Source organism: Larimichthys crocea, chromosome I, assembly GCF_000972845.2.
Source record: "Larimichthys crocea isolate SSNF chromosome I, L_crocea_2.0, whole genome shotgun sequence".
Taxonomy (NCBI): Eukaryota; Metazoa; Chordata; class Actinopteri; family Sciaenidae; genus Larimichthys; species Larimichthys crocea.
The window spans coordinates 34721519-34737830 of NC_040011.1; the positions used below are offsets into that span (position 1 = coordinate 34721519).

A 16312-nucleotide genomic window follows, 5' to 3' on the forward strand; every position below is an offset into this window, starting at 1 on the left:
AATGTTAAACAACTCATCATTTTATCACTAGAAGTAACATGGCAATAAAGTGGCCCAATTTATTTTTCACATTGATCATGAGAAGAAGGAACAGTAGTTAAAAAGGATGCTACGCATGTGAATTTTTTAATCTGCTGCAAAGAACACCTGAAATGGACGAGGAATACAGCAAAGCTTCAGAATTAGGAGTGCTGGTCACACAGACAAAAAGCACACTGCATCTTACAACATTAAATGCTTTTCACATATGAGTCTCTGGATTAGCAAAGAAGCAAAGTTAACTCACTCAAACTGCAGTTTGTATGAAAATTATACGTTAGTATAAAATAAAAGAGACGCACAAGCATGTTTTTAAATGATTTCAGAATCTTTTTATTTGAAATGTCAGTGTTCAAGAGAAAATAAAACAGCAATATAAATATTAGCATAAAAATAAGAGTAACACAGGGGTATAGCGTGGGGGCTAAGCATTTGATAAGAAAGATAATACAGCAGGATAGAGTAGTATTAATTCAGCAGCGGACGGACTTACACATATATAATATTTATAATCATTTGTTCATATGGACAGAAAGAGAATGAGAGGCATTCTTTCACAAATGCACAAGATAAAATCACCGCAAAAGAACATTGAGAGGTTACAGAAGGATAGAAACATTTCCATATTTTTTTGTTTTGCTTTTCTTTTTTTTACAGGGTGATAAAAGAGAGAAAATGAACACAAAAATATGCGCAACACATATCACAAGTTAACTAGTCTACGTGTGTCACTTTGTTTACTTATCTAAAGTCATCTTTAATTCATTTATTTACACTGAAGAGTTAGTTGGCTTCCATGGTGCTTAGTTACTACATTGCAACACAAACTGTTGAACATCTCAGATTTTTATTCATTATTGACATTTTTTTTTAAAACTGTGGTTTTCTTATTTTTCTTGAAAAACAAAATGCAACACATTCCAGTAGTAAGCCACGTCTTGTGGAGAGGGACTTTTATTTTGAAAATGTTGGATGTGGTCCCTACTATACAAACAACTGGCTCATACCATCGACAGGACTTGTGTTTATTTACAGTGGGAGAAGAGCCTTACAGGACTGGGGAATGGAGGGGAGAGGTGAGTGGTAGAGAGGCTAAGATTTTCCATTGATTTCAATGGAGGAGGAATATTTAAATGGACTCTAGAGTGGTATCTCCTCACCAACAGGGATAGCTGTGCTTGGCTCTGTTGACCTCTACCTGGGTCAGTGCATTACAGAAAGTTTAAGGGGTGGGCAGGTCAACAGTGGTTCCTCTGTACATTCAGTGGGTAGAGCCATGGTGGTTTTCCACCCCCCTGGTTGTTGTAACGGTGCCACCTCAGTCTGTGAACCCCTCACCACATGCCCTCCACTCCCCCTGACCCAGCCTGCAAACTGCCTTTTCTCATGCAGTTGTATCTGGCCAAGAGGCCTGACAGACAGATGGATGGCAACGTAAAGACTTCATATCTTATGCAAACAGCTCCTCTATGCTATTGAATCATTATCTCCCTAAGAAAAAACATGTTACTGTGTCACATCAAGAAGTTTCTTCAGCACTTCATAGATAGTGAGGGGAAATACTCTAGCGGCTTGTAAAGTGTCTAGAAAACTCCTAAGCACTTAAGTTTACCACATCTACGTGTTTCCCTAAAGACAGAAGTGATTACTATCCCTACATCATCTCATCAGAATATAAACAGTGCATTTCTCCTTGTTTGGCTCTCATCATGGGGGTAGTGAGTGAGGGGAGGACACTAGCCGAGTGTGAAGAGGGGAGGGTAGAGGGTGCAGGGCAGCATGACATGTTTTGCCCATCTGGAGGTGTTTTACAAGAAGCCAGACCCTGCTGCTATACCACCTGCATGGACAGCATGGCTTGTGACTTTATGACACAATGCCACGCCACCCTCTGCCAGCCGGTCCTCTGGGTGCATGCTCAGGTCATAAAAATATCAGGGATTAAAATCCTTTTTTTTTTTTTAAACTATGATTACAAAAGTAATTTTCATTTTGTGTCAAGTAAATGCTACATGTGCATTATATTGACCTGCGATTGGAGGGAGGATAACAGATTCAGGATGTCCTCCTTTTTGCTTTTGCAATGCATAGTTTGCAACTCTAAACTAGTATATGTGGTTTGAACCTTAAAGAGCATGCAGAAGAGTTTGTAATACCTGTCAAACAACAGCCTTATATCCACAGGACTTATGCTTTAAGACCCTGCAAGGCTGACCCTATATAGGAATCTAATGGATGGCAACTAGCGTACTTTACAATAGCTGACTTTCCTCATCAGAGAAAGAGCACAATAAATCCAACATGAAAGACACTAACAATTCATCTCTGAATACATCACTGCGTATAGCCTTGTCATCCCAGCAAGGTTTCTTACACTGAATCTCTTTGTCCAAGTTCATTTGATTTTGCCAAAAGAAAACAAACAAACATAAAAATCACTATAACCCCCCATACCCTGCCAAAATTATCCACTGACAAAGATTATGTGAGCAATACTCGACCCTTAGCACAACACAGGTTATCAACACGAATAACAGCCTTCAGCACATTCAGACTCTTCAAGACACTCTTTCAAAGAACCATCAACATCGTCCATGTGGTCAAAAGTGATTTGCTGTCATTATTTAGACCGTGGCTAGCATGAGTGACAGCGGTGCAGTAAGATACCTTATGGGAAGGATATGGGGGGTTGAATTTCTTATCAGATCAGGCCGGGTTTATCATTCCTTCACCTCTCTCCGTCCAACTCTACTTCTTCTCCTTCTTGGTGGACTTCTTCTTGGAGGCAGGGGTCTGGGCGGCCTTGGGAGGCTCAGGCTGAGCTGAGGTCTGGGGCGGGGGCAGTGCCTGCTGGGTGGCTTGCTGAGCCGTGGCCTGCTGCTGCTGGGGGTTGGAGGTGAGTGTGGCCGTGCTGCCGGGGATGTAGACATTCTGGCGATAGTCGGGCACGTGCTGCAGGGTGAACTGGGGGCTGTAGCGGGTACTCAGGCCCATGGTGCCGGGTCCCAGGGTGGCTGTAGCCTCGCTCACTTCTGGGGAGAAGAGAGACAGAGTGGGGGGATGAAGGGTGAGGAGGGAATGGAGAAAGGGATGAAACTTGTTAGACAACAAGAATTTGAAGGTTTAGTATGACTATGTCGTATTATAGTAGTGAAATGAAAATAAATCGTTTAAGGAGATTAAAACAAATAGTTTCAAAGCTTCTATAAGAGATACAGTACTTGTGTGAAAACACAAGGTTGCAGTGAGCTACACTAAAAACTGAGGGCAGTAGTAAAAATATGAACAAAAGAAGTGTTAAAAAATGGTTGATTGAATGCAGATGTTTTTTTTTTAATAGGAATGATGAAAAACTCTCCCCAGCATACTCTTGTGTTTCTGGTTTTCTATCAGGCCTGCCCTGTGTGTGCTTGCGCATGACGTAGCTGCTCAGCTCATAATTCTCCCACAGCCCCTGCATTGCAGAGCCAGAGACACAAACGTTCCCTCCCCCATCCTGTAGCTCCTCTCAGCCTATATAAACAAACGTATAGACATGAAAACTGTCATAATAACTGCTCTGGTTTCCAGTGAGCCAAAGCAGTGACTGAAAGCATACAATACCCTTACTGCTCTCACACAGTGCTGTATTAATTAATTTCTCCTGCACTGTGCTTATCAACACAGTAACATTAAGTACAGAGGAGAGATGACCTTCAGTATTTATCACACTGTTTGTTCTTTCCTTTCTCATGGCACTAACCGTTCTAACTTTGTGCTGACATACAGGTTGCCACTATGCCAAAGACAAAGCCTTTTCTCTGTCCGTCTCTGTTCGATCCAATGGAAAAATTTCACACAATGTCCGGTGCAGTGTTCAAGAAGGGGGAGGGTGCGGGTGTGTAGAGGGAGGGAGCTGTGATGTGTCAATAAAACAGTGGAAACAGTGACTTTAGTCTATGTGGCAATAAATCTTTTGTCCCCTCATAATTTCTGAGTATTTTGTGTTTGATTGCGCTATATTTGGTGTTGCTCAGCCTGATTTTAAGGCCAATGTTATGTGTATTTTTCAAGGTTATTACTAAGGCTTTCACAGTAACAGCCCACAGATAAATCACTGTGTGTGTGTCCCCTCAGTGCTGCGTAGGGCAGTTACTGCAGGAACAGAGAACTAGAACAGCAAATATGTTTTGGAATATGGGAACCTTTGGTTATGTATGAGCCTGCAGGTTATATATTGCATAACTGTTCATGTGGCTCCATGGCCTTCTGCTTATAATAAAACACTGCACATGTGATGAGTGTGTACAGTGAAAACCTTCAACTCTGTCATGTTATTGAATTCAACACATCAGTTGTGCTGTTGTGTTGATCTGAGGACCTGCACGTAGCTATGTGCGCTGTCTGGAAATGATCTGAGACTTCCACTGGATGCAGAACACACTCACTACATGGAAACATCACTGTGGATACAGAAAGCTTTATTAATGAGTGAGCCTATTTACCCTTCAACCAAACAGGAACCTAAATCAACCACTCCTGCCCACGCACACCCTCACTAAGCTTATGAAGAGAAAGAGACTGATTTGGAAAAGGATGAATTGATAGAAGGTAGAAGGAAGAAGATGAGGAGGTATAGGACTCACCGTTTGCTGCAGCCATCAGGGCTTGGAGCTGCTCAGCCTCAGTTGGGGGCTGTGGCCAAGGGCCAGTTCCCATGGCAACCTCAGGTCCTCCAGTTGCCCTGTGACAAAAACGAGGAAAGAGGACTGTAAATAGCTGGTGGTTCATCCACTCCAGTGTGTATGTGTGTGTTTATTTAGCTCAGTGGTTTGACAGTTGGTGGTTTGTGATATAAAGGCAAAGCAGCTGACGGCGAAGTACACAGCCGGAGGAGACCTCAGCAAAGATAACAAGGAGGATGTATAGTTTACAAAACAGGGTGTGTCGCAAACAAACTAGCACTCTGAAACACACTCTTGTTAAGGCATTTACAAATTGTGTCTGCACACAGTAGCAAGCGTGTTTGCGCACTCACACACAGTAAACATTGTATAACATTCACTCACTCTCTCTGGGATGACCATGAGCACTGTGCCATCTAGTAAATCTGATTAAATATTTAATGATCCCAACTTTTAAGGAAATAGCTGTCTGCATAGCCACACATGCAGCGCTCAGTGAGCACTGAACATTTCCATCTGGGCAAACTACACCTTCAAAGGCTTATGTTTACTCAAAGCCTGCAATTTGCATGTGGGGCAACAGAGGAGAAAGCAGATCTGCGATCTATTATGCTCACCTACTTATTTCCATACCCACACTTGTGACACACCAACACAAGCTCTACAACTGACAGGTCACAATGCTTTAATCCCAACTCTGCTCCTGTTCCCAAAGTACTAATAAACCTTCATATTTGGATGTTTAACTGTATTGCTGAATGTCATCTTCATGCTATGTCAGAAAAAAAACTAAGAATGCCACTTCACTTCATTAGAAGACCAGCAGACAAAAAGTCCTATAAAACCATTATAGATGCTCCTTCTAGAGTTGTTACAGGGCAATAACACTAAATGGATTTAACTACTCTTTCAACCTCCAGAATAGTGTGTCTGCTTGCAGTGCATTTGCATGTACGAACCGCCTGAAGGCATTTGGTGGAGGATCATTAGCCCACCAGGGCATGTACAACTTCAAAGAGTTTTCAGGTTCTATTTTCTGACAAATATAGGCTGCAGTAATAAATGAGGGAAGCAGGACAATATGCATACATAGTGTGTTAAATACATGGGATATACAGAGGAACAATCTCTTTTATATTTAAAAGTAAGTAGAAAAAAACCTTTTGGACAAATTGATCTGCTCCTGGGACTTAAGAGAAAGTAAAGGACATAAAGAAGGAAAAAGTGAAAAAGGAATTCTAACATAAAAACAGGGATTTGTTTAAGAGCAGGTTGCCAGATCTCACTGCCAAAACTCTGAAGTGGTTTTTAGTTCAGTGCCAGAGAGAGACTGAGGGAGAGAAACATGTACGTCCTGTGCCAGGCAGCCAATAAGAAACAGACTCAGTAAGAGCTCGGCCAGTGAAGCCAGGGCAGCCATTTTGTGCCTCTTCACATCACTTAAAATTAAAGGGAATGCTTCATTTGTGCTAAATTGGCATCTTTCTGTACTTATCACATCCTGTGGTTGTGTTAAGCGCTTCCTGTGGTCAGGATTATCACTTCCTTTGGGCAAGATTGTGAACTGTGGTCCAGAGGGATGTTCTTGGTTGGCCAAACAAGGCTATCGGTTTTCCTCTGCAACCTTACATGACATGTTTTGTTTCTAAAGACGGATCTCCTTGTTGTTTTGCAGAGAACCTTCTAGACATTAACTTTAACTGGAGCCCAGTCACATGGTGTACATGCTGACATCTGTCTTAACTGCATGTTGACCACAGGGGTTTTATATGGAGAGCTGTTTAGTTCATTGAGAAACCTTTAAACCTCTAACAGGCATTTAAAAATCAATCATGGGACAGCTCTCCGCGTTGTCCCTTTTTCTGTTGTCTTCAGTGGATAAATCACATGAAAAAGCCACACGTGGTGATGTTGAGCTACAACCATCACAGACATACATGAAAGGCAACACTGTATGGTAAGCCTTCTGGAAGGAAAGAAAACAAGAGCTCTCACACTATAATGACTCTATGAATAGCACACATACAAGGCAAACAAATCTACAAAACACTGCACGCAAACTCAAAAGTGTCACAATCCTTTCTACGCCACAGCAGGCATTGTGGCCTATGCACATCGATCAACAAACCCCATCAAACCTTTAGGGAGACTAACAGAAGCTATGGGTTAGGTACATCTACACACAGCACAGCACTCATCTGCAGTGCACTATTTAAACAATTTTAGCCACTCTCTGCCCTTATCAGCTGATTTGTGATCAGGTCCCTCTTCCACCAAATGGTGAGTGGACAAAATTGAACAGCAGTCAGCTGCTAAGGACAGAAAGTGAACATACAGTGTCTATGTCTAAATTAGTACCTTGTCCCACTCTTCGGCGTCCATCTTATGTGTGTACCGTACGGCATGTGGGGACTAAAAACACAACAAGTTATACAGTCTGAAAGATTTAACGTGTATTGTACTGAAAGTTGATGTACAAAAAATGAAAATGTGGCGACTTTGTGCTCTAGATCTCAGTGGAAAATATGTTAGGCCTGTCATATCCATTTAAAATACCAGAGATGGGGGGGATAGTTTTCTTTTCCTCCACCGCTAACATGAAATAGGTCCAATGTATCCAAAATCCCAGTGGTATGCTATAAAGACAGTGGCGTGTGCTTTTGTGTGTCTAACATTTTCCTGACTTGGCTCGACGCTGCTTTCTGCCCCAGCTGGTATGTTTCAGGGAGAAGCCTTGACTCACAGAATGTGTTGTGCAATCATTGTTGTGAAAACTGTTACTGCACTCACTCCATTTAAGCCCACACAATATGGACAAAAAGCAATCATCAACCATCAACACAAAAGATCCCTAAAACACACAACTGAAATTTCATCTATTGTCATTTAAAGCCAAGTCAAAATATTGTATTTCAAGTCAACAGTCAGTACGACCTCTCAGATTGCAGAAAAGGAAGAGAGAGTAAGAAGGATATATACGCTGTCCCATCCCCCCACTAGCTATGGTCACCGTCCCTCATCAGTAGTACTGAGTGATGGCGCACAGGCTCAGAGAGCGCAGAGAGGAGAGGAACAGAAGGGGGAGGGAAGGGGAAGGGGAGGGGGAGTGGAAGCAGCGGCAGCCATTTTATAAAGCAGCCTGGACCCAGGCAGAGATGCTCAGTCAGGAGTGTAAATTAAAAATCTGTGTTCACTGAGCAGCATCACGTCGCAGAATGCAACCATGATTTACATCATCACGACAGTGTAATTCAAGGTCAGATTCAAATTGCGACTTTGATGTCATCAGTACTTTACAGTCAGCATAATGCAGCCAGCCAGTTCTTATGCTTACTGCACTCACTATCCACCATCCCCCTCTTCTTTACCCTCATTCTTCATCACTCCTTCTGTCATTACGATAAGCTCGCCTTGTGCAGCGCTACAACATGTACCTCACACTATGGAAATTTTATCAATGTGCGTGTGTGTCTCAATTTACTCACCCGCTTGGTCCAGGTCTCTGTCCCTGTGTGAAGCGCCAGTCATTGTTGGGGGGCTTTTGCTGTGAAGAGAACAGAAGATGCAACATGAATCGTATGTTTCATTGGAGCAACATCATGACGTTTCTGAGGTGTAACTTCAGGTTCAAAAGGTGTTGCTTTGTGGTTGACGCATCTGTGTGTGATGGTGTATGTCTGTATGTTTGTGTTTGTGACTCAGAAAGCCTCTGCAGTGATGCTCAACAAAAAGATACAGATGGCAACAAATATCTTTATGCTCAGGCATCCATGTTGTTCCAAAAGCTGTGGAGCATAAAATGCTGCAATACACACACACACACACACACACACACACACACACACACACACACACACACACACACACACACACACACACACAAAACAAACAAACAAACAAACAAACTAGAGCTTAGGTTATAAAATGGGAGATAACAGAGATAAGAGAGCAGACAATATCAAAAAGAAAACTACATTATCACATAACTGAGCATTCAGTTATAAATGCAGTGTAACAGTATAAAATACAGATGTTTGTAATATGTTTTATTTTGAAACCAAAATGCCATCGAGATAAGGCTACAGCAGTGGCTCTGCAGTGATAAAAGCCTCTCTCATCTCTACGTGTCCTTGCTACTCTATTAATGTCTTTAAGCCTATTGCACTCTTGTCCATCTCTACCTCACTGGCCATGCCACCATGTCTTTTCCATCTCTCTAGCTCTTTTCCTCTCTCTCAGGCTCTCTTGTTGTGCAGTGATGCGGTGAATAGACCTCTTGGCTTGGCTCCAGATTCTGCCGCCTAATCGACACAAGAACTCCCTAGAGAGAGAGGCCAGCAGGATGATGTGCTGCATTATTAAAAGAGCTGTTCTACCCGAGGGAAAGATGGAGAGAAACGGGATAGCAAGAGGGAAAACAGAAAGAGAAACTCCCTAAAAACATACCGACACAAAAAGGAGGATAAACATTATTTACCTGTATCAGAATACAGGTAAATAATGAACAAATGCATCAGTGACTTAATAGATGCACACAAAAAAAAAGAAAAAAAAAAGCTAATAATATGGGAAATAATGCTCATGAAAAGAACATTACACAGAAATCAACGCAACTTAAGCTGGGGAGTAATAGTAGAAACTGCGGTATATTGTCTGGTCTACTAAGGACCTGTGAAGGACACTACAGTACAAACGTTCAGAGGAAGTGTTAATAGAAACAAAGTGATGGAGTTGTATAGCAATTATTCATTCAACTATACAATGCAATCATTGAACAAGCCTATAATACAGTAGTGATGAGTGGAAATTTTTGTTAGTGGATTAAATTTCAGTGTCATCTACAAAAGAGTCTGTTTCACCCTGGAGGTGACTCAACACAATGAGTTGAGTCTTCAACAAGTCAGGAAAAAGAACATGGACAGATAAAAAGAAGAAAAATCTACTTGCTTATGTCTTCTCACCAAACTGCAATGCCAGAACTCACAAATTGCCATTATTACAACATAAAACCAGAGCATATCTGAGCTCTTATCCTCCTTCAGAGTAGAGCTTGGTCGATGTTTATCTAAAAATGGACTCAGGGATGAGTATATGTGCGTGGGCACACAAGTCTGTCTGAGCTTTGGTAGAGAGTGAAAAAGATCAGCACTGAGTGGAGGCAAATATCCACAGAGAGGCCCAGCATTCCAGCTGTGTGACTCGCTCTCACCACACAAACACTCATGGACACATACTCGTCATTTCCAAGGTCAGATCCCAGGCATGTGGAATTTAAGGGTAACAGACTGGGCTGCACTGCTAACACCTAATGTGCTGTTATCCTGTATGCAGACAGGTAATTTCCATAAGGATGCAAGTTTTGCTCAAGAATAAAGTCAAACATAAAGTCATCATTTCAAGTGAGCCACAAACTGTTAAGACTTAATGAGTTCTTAAGTTCAGATGGTTTAGACAACAAAAGTTGCTAGGGAAAACAAAACCCAAGCCAGGTTTAACGGCATGCAGGCAGGGATCACAGTTTAATTGAATTTAGCTCCAATTATCTGAGGATCCTTGGATGTGCTTGTTTGAAGATACTCAAAATGCACAAGATTTTTTTTCACCGTGCAAATTAAATTTAAAGGCAGGAGCCAGAGAGAAGGTCAAATTGACTACTCAGACTAGACCAGGCCAGTGGAGAGACATGAAGGGATTACAATTCTGTGGGCATGAATTCTCATCCAATAAAAAGACTTTCATATCAGCAGGAAGCTTTAAACCCTGTCAGTCTGCTTCACATACATCTGTAAGTTGAACCAAAGTGCTTTGAGGGCTCGTAACGTGAATGAGTTTGTTAGGTCCTGCAGCACTGTGTTTCAGTTGAAGTACTTAAGAGATAAAATTGATGTCCATTATGTGAACACTGGATTCATCCTAAGGTATAAGCTAGACTGATCAGCACCTGGGCACATCTGGTCTTCATCCAGCATGCTTGAAAACATGTAAACGTGAACTTAGCTCAAAATTCTCATTTACTGCTTAACCACTTATCTATCATGATACACAAATGTTTATCCAAGTGTACAAAAGAAAATCAATGCAATCACACCCCTTTCTCCCTCTCTCTGACAGGGGTGGGAAAAAACACAAACACTCCCTGCACACACACAGATCCATCTGGTACTCTTTGTGGAAGATTCAGTTTCCTAACACGCACACACAAATTGCATTAGTGTTAAAAGAGCTATGGCTGCACTGCACCTGGTGCTCTGTTTGAAAAGAGGAAGTCGTGTCTGTTTGTTGCTCTGATAACCTTCAGTGTAGACACACATACACAGCACACCACATAACCTTCAATACACAGCCATACTTTCACTCCCTCACTTCAGCTATGTTCTTTAATGCTAAGCCGTGATCAGAAGTCTGAAATAAGATGCATACCCACTAAAATGCTGGATCATTACGCTGTTAAATCATATTAAAGGCAGGAGCTGAGCACTGAGACAAAGCACAAAGTATGCTGCTTGCTTTTCATATGCCTCTCCTTTAAACAAACATCATGACTCATTTGACAAAGCCCCTAAAGGACAGTTTACCTGAACCGCATGAGCCAGTTTGTCGCATGTGGAGCTTTGTCATCCATAAAAAGTATATTTACAAAACACTGGGCCTAACTTAGTCCACGTGCTAACCTTTACAGAAACTTCACAGAAGAGTGAAAAACTGCAGTCATGGAAATATTCTTATCCTAATATAACTTTCTGATTTTACAAATATAAAGAAGGGGATAACTGCAGTGGAAGGGAAGATATAAGTGATAACTAAGTGAGTCAAATCATGACATCAGGATTACATGGCATGTTTCTCTGTACATTAAAGCAGAGTGTCCTGTTCATCATGGGGATATTTCTCATTTCATGCAAAGCTTTACATGAGTCAGGCCAATTTGCCACAAATAAACCTTGCATAATTTAGTTGCTAATGTTTCATGTGGCAATACACTTCAATATAATGAAATATTTGCAAAACTTTCTGTGTTAACCCCCAGTTAAATCAAGTGTGCCAAATCAGCACACTGCAAATGAATAGAGGGTACAAAGACGGGGAGTGGGACGTGACAGACAATCAGGCAGTAATGCCCCAGGGTCCTGCTAAAATTACACACTACTGGAGGCTCCTCGTGCCTGACGCTTTGTCGGCACAATCCTACATGCAAGCACATAAACACCCACAGTGATGGCTGCTGCTCTTAAGCTATTATAGCCTGTGCAGTCTGTCGCAATGGCACACGTGCGTGAAGCCATCCTTCCTATCCCTTTGTCTATCCCTCTATCTCTTCCCCCTGTTGTCCTCATTGCACACGTGTCACTAGAGCAGAGAGACAGATGGTACCCTGCTGACCTCAGGGACAACCTAATTCAGCACAGGGATAGTGGATATGTAATACAGACTCTTGAGAAACCAGAGAATCTTTTGGATATTAAATAGACACTAGGGTAAAGACCCTGTTGTGTGGGAAGAAATATTTAACACCAATCATCAATCAACAGCTCTACATTAAACATGACATGATGAAGTATGAACCCTGAGGATGACTGGATTTGAGGCAGAACCTCATTCCTCTTTTTTTTTCATTAAATTCCCCTAAAATGAATCATCCTGGTGAGAAAACCGACAGCCATTTTCTATTCCTGACAGTGCTTCCATGGCATCAAAACACTAAATGTGTTGTCTGTGTCTCATGCATGTAATTATTCTATGGTTAGCCTTCCTTCACACTGGCATTTCTGACCAAGGATCTAAGAATGGAAATAAGAAGTGTCTGTAGAACTGACATTGCCAGAACAGCCTCACTCATGTGATGCCGAGTCCTGGAACCAATCACCACAAGTTCAGAGGACAACAGGAAGTCAGGGGTCAGGCTACACCATGACCCCATGAATTCCTGTTTTTCAGCTACAGCTTTATTCTTTGACTCTTTCCTCCCCACCCCTCGTACCATTTTCTTTCCATGGCCCTTTTCCTTTCCTTCACCCCCCTCCCCCCATATCTGTCCCTCTGTCATCCTGTTTCCCTCTGTCTCCCAGCCATTCCACTGAGCCAAAACTGCAGGACATATTTTCATCTATTTGTCTCCTCCTCTCCATCTGTTAGGAGCACTTGTTTCTCCCTTTCCCCTATCTTTGCCAGTACTTCAGCCATCTCAAATACCTACTATCTGCCTGATTTTCTCTTTAACTCTACCTTTCTCATCCATTAAGTACAGATCCTCTCTGCTGCTCAAAGTCAAATATCGTAAAACATTTCCTATCCTGAGGTCAGATTAAATATTAGGCCTAAACCTGTCTAGTAAGAGAACTAAGCTTCAAGCGCTTTTTCACCATGTTGCTTGGTTTTAACCCATTCATTCTGTATATCACTACAATATCAAAACTGCATATGAAGGATATTTCCCATAATCCCTTAAGGCATTTCTCAAACTTGTCTATAGATACTGAAACAGCTGTATTGATCTTAGAACCATGGCATATCCCACCAATGCCATGCTTGCTCTCCCATTTAATCCCTCACCTCACTGACTGAGTTCATAAGGTGCTTCCTGCTGAGTGTCATGTTGAGTGTGTTGTTGTGACTCAGCATGGGTTGCTTCATAAATACAAAGTCACTCCGGCTGGATATGGTGGAGTAGCAGGGCCTGTAGGTGCGTGTGTGCGGGTCCTGGGGGCCTCCAACAACCTCCATATAGCGTATGGGTCCATCAGTATTCAGCTGCAGGTGCAGGTCCTTGCTGGGCCTCTGATGGTAGCGGCTGGATCTGTGACGACCATAGCAGCAGCAGTCAGAGTCTCCCAGCCCTGGGCCACGGTGCCTTAGGCAGCGTACCATGAGGACAACAAAGGTGATGAAGGACACAGCTGATACACAGGCTAAAGAGATGATGAGGTACAGGGTGATGTCCGACATCCCAGTGGGATGGTAGAATGGTTTGTGGCGAGGGCTTGCTGGAGCATTATTGGGCGTGTCCTTCTCATCCACAGTTACTGTAATGTTCACAGAACTGGACTTTGGTGGTTTACCATGGTCCTCAATGATGATCATGATGTCATAAGTTGAGCCTGCTTCCTCCTCTGCCCACTGGCGGGCTGTGCGGAGCTCACCAGTGCGTGCTCCGATATGGAACATGCCAGCATTCAGTCCAGGGGCGATGGAGTAAAGCAACAATGCATTGTGCCCACTGTCTGCATCTATTCCTACAAATTTATTTATGAAGTACCCTGGGCCTGCAGATGGGGGCACAGTGAGCTGTAATCTTTTGTCTTTTGGGTAGGAAGGGTGTACAAGCACTGGTGCATTGTCATTCACATCCACCACAAACACATGCACAGTGACGTTGGCTGTTCGTGGGGGCACCCCTGCATCCCGGGCCTGCACCTCAATGCGGAAAGCGTTAAGCTGTTCATGATCCAGAGAGCGCATGCTATAGATGTGACCACTCTCAGGGTTAATGTAGACATAAGAAGAGATGGATGAGCCCTGTACCATGCTAGGAATGATGGAGTAGGATATGCGAGCATTGTCACCAAGGTCTGGATCAGTGGCCGAAACAGTGGCGATGGGAGAACTAGGAGCATTGTTCTCTGGGATGTCCACAGAGTATGAAGGCTGAGAGAAGATGGGGGCATTGTCATTTACATCAGAGAGCTTCACCACAAATGTGGTTTGTGATGAAAGGGGAGGAGAACCAGCATCACTGGCCCTAATGACCACTGTGTACTCTGGGACAGTCTCACGGTCCAGGTTTCCAGCAGTGATGAGGCTGTAATGCATGCCAAATGCTGAATTAAGTTTAAATGGCAAACCTGGTTGGACAGTTAATGTAACCTTCCCATTCATACCAGAGTCCAAGTCCCGTGCACTTATAAGGGCTATCACAGTCTCTGGTGCCGAGTCCTCTCTGATAGGACTGGTTACTGACGTCAGTGTCACCTCTGGTGCGTTGTCATTCACATCAATAATTTCCACTATGACGTTACAGGAACCCTCCATAGCAGGAGAGCCACCATCTCTGGCCTGCGCTGTGATGTGGTATGTAGAGCCTTTCTCATAATCAACGTGACCCTTCACACGGATCTCCCCGCTTTTAGAATCCACACTGAAGAGGTTGAGAACACGTTCCGGTGTGTATTTATCAAACAGGAAAGATATGTCTCCATTGTTACCTGAATCCACATCAGTCGCGTTCAATTTCGTTACTAAAGTGCCCAGTGCGGCATTTTCTAATAGCTTAACTTTCTTTGACGGTTCGTCAAAGACGGGTGAATTGTCATTTACATCCAGAATTTTAATGAGCAGAAGTGTTGAGCCAGATTTCTCCGGCTGACCTCCATCTACAGCAGTGAGCAACAGGCGAAACGAGGCCTGCGTCTCCCTGTCCAAAGCTTTATCCACCACCAGCTCTGGAAACTTACTGCCGTCACTTTTAGTTTCCACATTCAAAGTAAAGAAGTCATTTGCTGCGAGATGGTAAGTGCGCAACGAGTTGGTCCCCATGTCTGGATCTTGTGCGCTCTCCAAACGGAACCTTGTGCCCGGCGCGGCCGCCTCTGATATCTCCAGAGAAATGTTGCTGGTTGAAAACTGCGGTGCATTGTCATTCACATCCAAAATGTCCACCACGACACGGTGAATGGCTAAAGGATTCTCCAGAAGTATTTGAAGGTGTAGAGAACATGCTGAACTTAAGTCGCACAATTGCTCCCTATCAATTTTTTGTTTAATAACCAAGTCCCCAGTCGTCGGCTTTACCTCAAAATACTGCGTTGTGGATTCCGAGACCACCCGCAACCTCCTCTGAACAATCTTATCAGCAGTGAGAGTCAAATCTCTAGCGATATTCCCAACGATAGAGCCCGGGCTTAATTCCTCCGATACAGAATAGCTGAGCTGAGCGGACGCACCGGAGAGGCAGGCTAGATAAAAACAGAGCCTCCACAGCCTCCCTCCTCCGGAGCGCTTTCTCTGTCTGGAGTCCATTGTGCTGCGCTCCGAGGATCGGAGAATGGGAAAGTTTTTAACTTCTTCTTTCACCGTACCGTATCCATAGTTATGTTAAAACGAGGCTGCCGTGCTCGATGGTAAGCATTTCCGCTTTAAAAATAGATCGATAGGAAGTTTTGATGTGATCATGTCTGCCGACTTTTAAGACAAAACGAGGAGGAAAATCAAGGTATTTTCTGCCTTCAGTGAAACTCTCTGCTCTGTCTCCTCCGTCTCACTCCCCTCGTGGGCGGGGAGAGGCCACGGAGGCCTTCGCTCTCATTGGAAGACAGGGCTGGACCAGCTCTGTCCCCCAGCTCACACACACACACACACACACACTAACAAAACTTTGTGACTCACTTCCACTGACAGGAAACTATCAACTTAATTCTCTTTGTAATAGTTTGACATAGTAGTGAAAGTAGAACAACAGAAGGAGGATGTGTCACGACTGTGGAAAATACAATTTTACATTAAAACACAGGATAGATTTGATCTTATTGATACACCATTGGAAATTTCAGTCACATGCTCTCATTGAGAACTCCTCATAGTCAAATCAAGCAGCTGTTATTTATAGCAGTGCTATT

The 16312-nt window shown here is 43.1% G+C and overlaps 1 protein-coding gene across 36 annotated transcripts in view; it reads right to left on the reverse strand.

Moving 5' to 3' along the window:
- Positions 1–348: 348 nt before the first annotated feature.
- Positions 349–16312, reverse strand: part of LOC104930405 (protocadherin gamma-C5) — a 260504-nt gene continuing 244540 nt past the window's right edge. For 15 of the 36 annotated variants that reach the window (XM_027278269.1, XM_027278267.1, XM_027278262.1 and 12 more), the window contains 4 exons: positions 8189–8247; positions 7062–7115; positions 4665–4762; positions 349–3071 (listed from right to left, as the gene is read on the reverse strand). In XM_027278269.1, coding sequence (XP_027134070.1) covers positions 2788–3071; positions 4665–4762; positions 7062–7115; positions 8189–8247 — 495 coding nt within the window. In that variant the 3' untranslated portion in view covers positions 349–2787. Of the gene's footprint in view, positions 3072–4664; positions 4763–7061; positions 7116–8188; positions 8251–13253; positions 16009–16312 lie in introns of those variants that run through there. The other 21 variants (XM_027278302.1, XM_027278282.1, XM_027278258.1 and 18 more) reach the window with 8 other exon arrangements.